At 43.8% G+C, this 8,718-nt stretch overlaps 1 protein-coding gene across 1 annotated transcript in view; it reads right to left on the bottom strand.

The window, feature by feature from the left end:
* Window positions 1–863: 863 nt before the first annotated feature.
* LOC143041382 (uncharacterized) overlaps window positions 864–8,718 on the bottom strand; it is a 326,414-nt gene continuing 318,559 nt past the window's right edge. Inside the window, exons 18-20 of the mRNA XM_076213206.1 lie at window positions 7,666–7,896; window positions 4,071–4,532; window positions 864–2,175 (exon numbers count right to left, since the gene is read on the bottom strand). Coding sequence (XP_076069321.1) covers window positions 1,203–2,175; window positions 4,071–4,532; window positions 7,666–7,896 — 1,666 coding nt within the window. The 3' untranslated portion in view covers window positions 864–1,202. The remainder of the gene's footprint in view (window positions 2,176–4,070; window positions 4,533–7,665; window positions 7,897–8,718) is intronic.

The following is an 8,718-nucleotide window of genomic DNA, read 5'->3' as shown; positions in this document are numbered from 1 at the left end:
TCTCTTTGTCATCTAACGAGTCCTCCTGCACCTCAAGACTTAACTTAGGTCAAGATAGCTTTGAACTTACCTCTTACAAAGGTAACTCATTGAAAATACAAACCCCAAATGCAAAAAGTAGGGATAATACTGCGAATTATTTACAAAGCTTTCGGTATCAATGGATCCATAATAATTAAAGCTTAATCATACAGTAAGCACGGTCTAGCACTTTAAGCACATCAGTTATATACAGGACATACATTGTTGAGATCCTACTAGCCTTCCTATTGCGCTTTGGTGTAAAATTTGTACTTGAGAAGCAGCGACGATGGATCTAAAGTCAAGAAGAACGAATTCCATTGACCACTGTCCCCCATACTGGCGATACAAAATTATAGGAATATTAAATCTATCGAGCATTTCATCCGAAAATATAAATGTAGTGTATTCTTAAGGCTAAGCTTCCAGTAAGTCTATTTCATGTCCCAAGTCAAAGATCCTCAGGGCGTCGAATGCTGCATATACATACTGAGTTTCATTAACTACACAGCTAGAAAATGAAAACGATTGAAATTAAAACTTTATATATAGTTATGTGCAGAAACACGCTGATGTGGGTGGCTCACCTATTAATATATATATCATGTATATAGCTATCATATATATATATATATATATATATATATATATATATATATATATATATACATATATGTATGCATGTATGTATATAATACATAATCTATGGATTTCAATACACACGTGTTGTTCACTGAGGCAGATTAAACCCGCAATTGTCATCTACAAAGTTCGTCGTCCCAACACGTTAATAAAATTATATATATATATATATATATATATATATATATATATATATATATATATATATATGTGGTAGCCCTTATTCGTCCTTTAAGGATCTTTGGGCTTCACCAGAGGGCTTCAACCTCTTGGAGGTAAGCTTGTCCAAGGCCGAAACTCAGTCTGGGACATCTGGTCACGGATCCGTGACGTCAATAGTGGTGATTAACAAAACGTTTACGACTACAATGGTGGCAGGTGTCAACTAAGCAAACACGACGAAGTCCGTTTTCTTCAACGCAACAAGCTACCAGTCGTCATAAACTTTTTCATTCAAAGCGTTTCTCACTATCGCGTTTATAGTTTTCACAATCACAACAGTATATCTTATCTTTTACTTACAAAGTAAATCTTATCGGTCACTGGATGAATCTATAGCCGTTGCTAGAAGATGAGAAGTCTTGTGCTTTAGAGATGGAGGATGAAGAGGACGAGAGAAGCAGAGAATTGGTTGAGGTGGCTTCCATGACGTGGACTGAGGGTTTAGAAGGCGGGGAATCCAGTTGACACTCTAACGTCTCATACGGGAACTCCATCGGCGACCGGACAAGAGATTCCGAAGGGGAACCAGTCCCGTCGGAGGTGATGGTCACCGGAGAATGGTTCTGCTTCGCGGCATTCTCCGGAGGGAAGTTGTTGGTGGTTAAGGAGTTAGGCGGGTTTTTGATCCTCACCAGGGGCTCCCCAGCCGGAAGGTGGTTCTCGTAGGTTCTTGGGATGAGCGTCCAAGAATGCGCTCGTTTTTCCGGCTGAGGACATAGCGACTCGGTTCGGATGTAGTTCCCCTCGAGGTTGGCTGATCGAGGTCGAAGCGGCAACCCGAAGGTGTTCTGTCCGTTGCCGATAACTGGAAGGGCTGAGGTTGCGGTTGGGAAGGTGGTTAGGAAACCCTCCCCGCCCAGGGAGGATAAACTCTCATGGTCCTGCGCTGGGCAACCTGGAGAGTGTCTTCTACTGGTCGGTTCCCCGTTAGCCGGAAGTGTACCCTGGGTGGGCGAAACCCCCCTGTGGTTGTGATGATTCGACTTCGAGAACGACACCACGAGTTCGGGGCTTGAGGTCAAGGAGTCGGAGTCGTCATACCTCAGGAGCCGACCACTCAGTCCTTTGCGCTGAGGCTCCGAGATGACTACCGACGGCTCGTTGTGGAGTAAAGGCATGTAAGGTTTAGACAAGAGCATCTCGTTCTCCTCAAGGCGGTTCTTCTGACCGTGATATGGAGGAGGTGAGCTCTGCAGGTCCTCCTCGTCGCTCACGTTACTGTGGCTCATCTCCTGGACGGTACTTAGGCGCTCTCCTTCGGGAGGAGCCTGCTCCCCTCTCGCTGACACCCTGGAAAGGGGTAACAAGCGTTAGTTCTTCCAGTACAATAAGAGTTCGGCATTCTAATTGTATACACCATTTATATAAACTAGTTTATCTAACCCCTGCCTAACAAATTCTACTCTGAAGGTCACAAAAGTCGCTTAAATTCTTTTTGCAGACTAAGAGTTTGGTATCCGAACTGTATACACCATTTATATAAACTAGTTTATCTAAGCCATGCTTAATGAATTCTACTCTGAAGGTCACACAAACCGCTTTAATTCTTTTTGCAGACTAAGAGTTGGTATTCAAATTGTATACGCCATTTAAACCAACTAGTTTATATAAGACCTGCCCAATGAAGTCTACTAGGAATTTAACATCCGAACAGTACACTGAATTTGAATTAGCTGGATTACGTAAGCCCTCTCTAATAAGATCTTCTCTGAAGCTCATATCATTCTTTCAGAATGATATCCGGACGGTATATGCGATTTGAATTGATTAGTCTATATGATACACAAGATGATTTAGTTCTTTTAGTAGGCTAAGAGATGACGTCAGAACGGTATACGCAATTTTAGTTAATTAGTTTATATGAGCCCGATAATGTCTATTCTAGAAATCATAACACACGATTTAGTTTTTTCATGAGAGAGTTGACGTTCGAACTGTATACATTCATGTGAATTAACTAGCTTATATAAACCGTGACGAATAAAGTCTAATCTTAAAGTCATACAAGAAGTTTTGATTCTTATAGGAAGCTAAGAGTTGACATCCGAACAGTGTACGGAGTTTGGATTACCTAGTTCATATAACACAAAACTATTTACTTCTTTTAGGAGACTAAGAGTTTGGCTTTCGAACTCTATACATACTTTGAATGAATTAGTTTATATAAGCCCTACCTAATAAAGCCTACCATCAAAATCGTACAAAATGCTTTAGGCCTTTCAAGAGACTAAGAATTTGACAGTCGAATTGTATACGAAATTTGGAATAAGTAGTTTATACAACACCATAGACACTTGAATTCTTTCAGGAGACTAGGAGTTTGACATTAGAATAGGGTACGAATTTTGAATTAAGTAGTTTATATAGCACACAAGACGTTCTAATTCTTTCAGAGGACTACGAGTTTGACATCTGAACTCTACACACCATTTGGATTAAGTAATTTACACAACACACAAGACACTTGAATTCTTTCAGGAGACTAGGAGTTTGACATTCGAACAGTGTACGAATTTTGAATTAAGTAGTTTATATAACACACAAGACGTTCTAGCTCTTTCAGAAGACTACGGGTTTGACATCTGAACTCTATACACCATTTGAATTAACTAGTTTATATAAACACCCGCCAAATAAAGTCTATTACACAGGAGCCAATACCATGTATTGAGCTGGGTGGGGGAAGCTTCCCCTAAAAAAAAAAAAAAAAAGAAATATACATAAAAGGACTCTATAAAATATATCTCCAAATAATCAACCCGGCCGACGCGAGACTCGATCTAGGGATCATCATAATGCTAGCCCACCGCACTACCAATTACATAAGTGAGCGTAGCCAAAGAACTAGAATCTGGTATCCGGGTTGGTTATTTGAAAGACTTCACTGTCACGGGTGACAATCTAGGGACCATCATAATGCTAGCCCACCGCACTACCAATTACACAAGTGAGCGTAGCAAAAGAACTAGAATCTGGTATCTGGGTTGGTTATTTGAAAGACTTCACTGTCACGGGTGACAATCTAGGGACCATCATAATGCTAGCCCACCGCACTACCAATTGCACAAGTGAGCGTAGCAAAATAACTAGAATCTGGTATCTGGGTTGGTTATTTGAAAGACTTCGCTGTCACGGGTGACTTGTTCCACGGTACCTCTCCAAGCTGAACGCCTTCTATTCATTACCTGGATGGAGAATTCGGACTTCTTTGAAGAGAGTCCTGTGAACCCAAGGACGTTGTGAGCGCTAAGGTGTTCCCGGTCCCGCTGTGGTGAGACCCGGTGCTTTGGTGTGATATGGCGCTGTGGAAAGACTTCGTGCTGTGATGAGAAAGCCTTTGCCCTCGACGGGGCAACTCACACAGCGTGATCTGCGTTAGCGTGGAGAGTCTGTGATGGTTTCCTGAATGGACGATCATTTGGTGCTGGTTGGTGTGGTTGGCTGAGGAAATGGCGCCCTTGTACCTCATCGCCCGTTTCGTGCAGATGCCGTAGCGGGCCAGGAGGATAAAGAGGTCGTGGCGATATTGTTTGGTTAAGATGGCGTAGAGGTAAGGGTTGGCGCATGAGTTGAGAGGGTAGAAGAACACAAGGAGGATCTTGGCTCGGGTGACGTCGATCAGAGGAAGTCCCGCCACTGCTGTTAAACTGCAAAACAAAGGAATCTTTTGAGGACCACGATGACATTGACCATAAAGTCTACATAGTCAGTTCCCTGTTCCTTACCACCTGTCATTCCTAAACACGATGACATAAGAACACATGAACGGGGAAGACCGCAAGAGGCCATAAAACCTACATAGTCAGTTCCCTCTTCCTTACCACCTGCCAACCCTATCCACAAAGTTATCTAATCTTCTCTTAAACAACCAATTGTCTCAGCGCTCACTACATGGTAACTAAGTCTATTCCATTCATTAACCACTGCTGGTAAACCAGTTCTTGCCTATTTCCTTCTTAAACATAAACTTATCCAATTTAGATCCATTACTACGAGTCCTGTCCTGCTGTCGTAATATGATGACCTTGCCTGCATTACTCCTGTAGACCTTGAAAAGACTACTGCTGTATTCTTGTATTTTATATCTAATTTATGTCACGAGACTCATCAAAGCCTTCCCACACTCAGGATGTTCTATTGTCAAAAGATGCTCAATGGCTAAGTATCTCCTAAACAAGTGCTTTGCTAAGCATAGGTTAATGCAATGCTAAGTGGATCGATAGCGTTTGGGCGATGCTATTGATATAATGAAATCATGTAAACCTTTGTTGAATTAAGATATTTACGTTCCACGGTCCTTGTATTTCAAATGTACACTTGGCAACGTATTGTACATATGACTTTGATAAGCCCGTCCTGGTATATCCATGCGAATACACTGTATTTTGAGTTTAAAAAGGTGTGGATTGCAAAAGAGAAACTGTTGACAAAATATAAAAGTTATATTAAAAGAAGAATAAGAAGAAGGAGGAGGAGGAGAGGGAGGGAGAAGGAGAGTGGGGAGGGAGAAAGAGGGAAGGAGAAGGAGAGGGAGACAGGAGAGCGAGGGGGGGAAGAGGAAGGGGGAAGGAGAGGGAGGAAGAAGTAGAGGGAGAAGGAGAGAGAGAGGGAGGGAGATGGAGAGGGAGGGAGAGAGAGAGAGAGGGAGGGAGAAGGAGAGGGAGGGAAAGGGAGAGAGGAGAGGGAGAGGGAGGGAGAGGGAGAGTAAGGGAGAGGGAGGGAGAGGAGGGAGAGGGAGAAGAAGGGAGGAGAGGGAGAGGAGAGGAAGGGAGAAGGAGAGGAGAAGGAGGGAGAGGGAGAGGGAGGGAGAAGGAGAGGGAGGGAGAAGGAGAGGGAGAGGGAGAGGGAGAGGGAGGGAGGAGAGGGAGAGGGAGGGAGAGGGAGGGAGAGGGTGGGAGAGGGAGAGGGTGGGAGAGGGAGGGAGAAGGAGGGAGAGGGAGAGGAAGGGAGGAGAGGGAGAGGAGAGGAGGAGAGGGAGAGGAGAGGAAGGGAGAAGGAGAGGAGAGGGAGGGAGAGGGAGAGGGAAAGAGAGGGAGAGAGGGAGAGGAGAGGGAGAGAGAGAGGAGAGGGAGAGGGAGGAGAGAGAGGAGAGGGAGAGGAGGAGAGGGAGAGAGGGAGGGAGAGGAGATGGAGGGAGAGGGAGAGGAGAGGAGGAGAGGGAGAGGAGAGGGAGGAGAGTGAGGGAGGAGGAGTGTGCTCTGGAGGAGAGGGGGGAGGAGGAGCTGGGCTCGCGCTCGGGACGCTGAGGCGGCTCTTTGCTCTCTCTTCTCTCTTTCTCTCGCTCTTCTCTTTCTCTCCTGTTCTCTTCTCGTTCTCGCTTTCTCTCTTTCTCTCTTCTCTTTCTCTTTCGTCTCTCTCTCTTCGCTCTTCTCTTTCGTCTCTTCTCTCTCTTTCTCGCTTCTCTTTCGTTCTCTCTTCGCTCTCTCTTGGCTCTCTTCTCTTTCTCTCTCGTCTCTTGCTCTTTGGCGTCTCTTTCTCTGTCTTGCTCTTTTCTTCGCTTCGCTTTCTCTTTCGCTCTTTCTCTCTTCTCTTTCTCTTTCTTTCGCTCGCTCTGTCGTCTTTCTTTCGCTTTCTGTCTCCTTGCTCGGCTCTTTCTCTCGTTTCTTTCTCTCTTTCTCCTTTCTCTTTTCTTTCTCTTTCTCTCTTCTCTTTCTCTTTCTTTCTCTTGTCTCTCTTCTCTTTCTCTTTCTTTCTCTGTCTCTCTTCTCTTTGCTCGTTTCTCTCTTCTCTTTCTCTTTCTTTCTCTTCTCTTCATTCTCTTTCGTCTTTCTCTCTTCATTCTCCTTTCTCCTTTGTTCTCTTTCATTCTCTTTTCTCCTTCTCTTTTCTCTCTCTCTGTCTCTTTCTCTCTCTTTCTCCTTCTCTTTCTCTCTCTTCCTCCTTTCTCCTTTCTCTCCTTTCTCTTCTCTTTCTCTCTTTCTCTCTTCTCTTTCTCTTCTCTTCTGTCTCCTTTCTCTCTTCTCTTTCTCCTCTCTCTCTCTCTCTTTCCGCCTCTTTCCTTTCTTCTTCTGTCCTTTCTTCTGCTTTCTTGCTTTCTCCTTCTCTTTTCTCCCTCTCTTTCCTTTCTGTCTCTGTTCTTTCTCCTTTCTCTTTCTTTCTCCTCTTCTCTCTCTCCCACTTTCTCTCTCTCTCTTTTTTCTCTTTCCCTTTCTTTCTTCCCCTCTCTCTTTTCTCTTCTCTTTCCTCCCTTGCTCGTGTCTTTCCTCCTCCTTGTCTCCAACTCTGTTTTCTCTTTTTCTTTCTCTCTTTCCCTCTTTCCTTTCTTCCCTCTTCTTTCTTCCTTCTTCTCTTTCTTCCCCTCTTCTCTTTCTTCCCTCTTCTCTTACTATCTCCTTCTCCTTCTTTCTTCCTTTCTCATTTCCTTTCCTTCTCCTTCACTTTCTCTCTCCTTCACTCCCCCCATCTCCTCCTCCCCCCTACAACAACGACCGAAGTCCGCCACAACAGTTATTTCGCCAAACTCCCACCCCCTCCTCCCTCACAAGTGCTCCCCTCCCGCGCCGACTTATCCTCCGCCTAGGCTGTGCCCACCACGTTGCCGGCACGCCCCCGGCGCCTCCAGTCCCTCGTCAAACAAGCGCCGGACCCCTTCCCAAGCCTGCCCACAACTGACCACCTTTCGAACTCACCCGAAGAAAGCTATTGGAGCCCAGCACGCGAAGTCGGTGAAGACGAGGAGGGCCATCCTCAGGGAAGGATAGAAAAAAGGAGAAGAAGAAAACAGTATTCTTCGGAAGTCATAGGACCCTGAGAGCTCTTTTGACCACCTTTCGAACTCACCCGAAGAAAGCTATTGGAGCCCAGCACGCGAAGTCGGTGAAGACGAGGAGGGCCATCCTCTTGGCCACGGTGAGGTCCGAGTGTGTGGCGGCGACCTCGTGTCGGCTGATGGAGATGTACATTGAGGCGTAGCAGGCGGTGATGACCACGAAGGCGAGACCGTTGACCAAGAGGAGGATGATGAGGTAGGCCAGCGAGATGCCGTCGGCCGTTTCCATCGGCAGACAGATGCTACGGAAACCGAAACATGTTTCACTTTGGAAATTGGTATGTTATAACACTTTTGTAAATGTTCACTATAAACCCACTATCGGAGAAATAATAACGGAAGTACAGGGAAACTGTATATTTCGACTACTATCTGTGGTCCTCTTCAGCAGAATGTTTCACTTTACGAATGGTGAGTTGTTGTTGTTGTTGTTATTATTATTATTGTTATCATTATTATTGTTATTATTATTGTTTTGTTGTTATTATCATTATTATTATATTATTATATTATTATTATTATTATTAATTCATCATCATCATCATCATCATCAATTTTAGTTTTCCCTATTCAGCAACACAATAAGTCGATTCCATTTGCTTGTTCTTTTTTCAGACTCGGTAATTCCATTTTCATTTCTTCAAAATGCTATCTTGTCCAACAATGACACATTCTTGTGATTTTTTTTGTTTTGTTTTTACGTCCAGACTATTTTGTTCAGCTGATGAAAGGACACTCATTGGATATATATATATATATATATATATATATATATATATATATATATATATATATATATATATATATACAGACCTATCATGGGTTTATTTAGTAACACTGTGGCTTTGCTTTCTCTTACAGAGAGTAAACTAACAGTAAGTATAGATATTCTAAAGGAAAAGGTTACTAATGTTGAGTATGATTTATTATTTGACAGAAAATGTATTCAAGAAAATCTGCTCCCTGTGTGTGTGTGTGTGTGTGTGTGTGTGTGTGTGTGTGTGTATTCTCTTTGGTCTTTGGATCACGTGTTGGACTCGACAGCTATTTCCCTCCCGGAAGAG

The sequence above is a fragment of the Oratosquilla oratoria genome, chromosome 31, assembly GCF_046742065.1.
Source record: "Oratosquilla oratoria isolate Oo_2021 chromosome 31, ASM4674206v1, whole genome shotgun sequence".
Classification (NCBI taxonomy): Eukaryota; Metazoa; Arthropoda; class Malacostraca; order Stomatopoda; family Squillidae; genus Oratosquilla; species Oratosquilla oratoria.
Note: the sequence above shows the minus strand (reverse complement) of the source record. Positions and strands in the feature narration are given on the sequence as shown.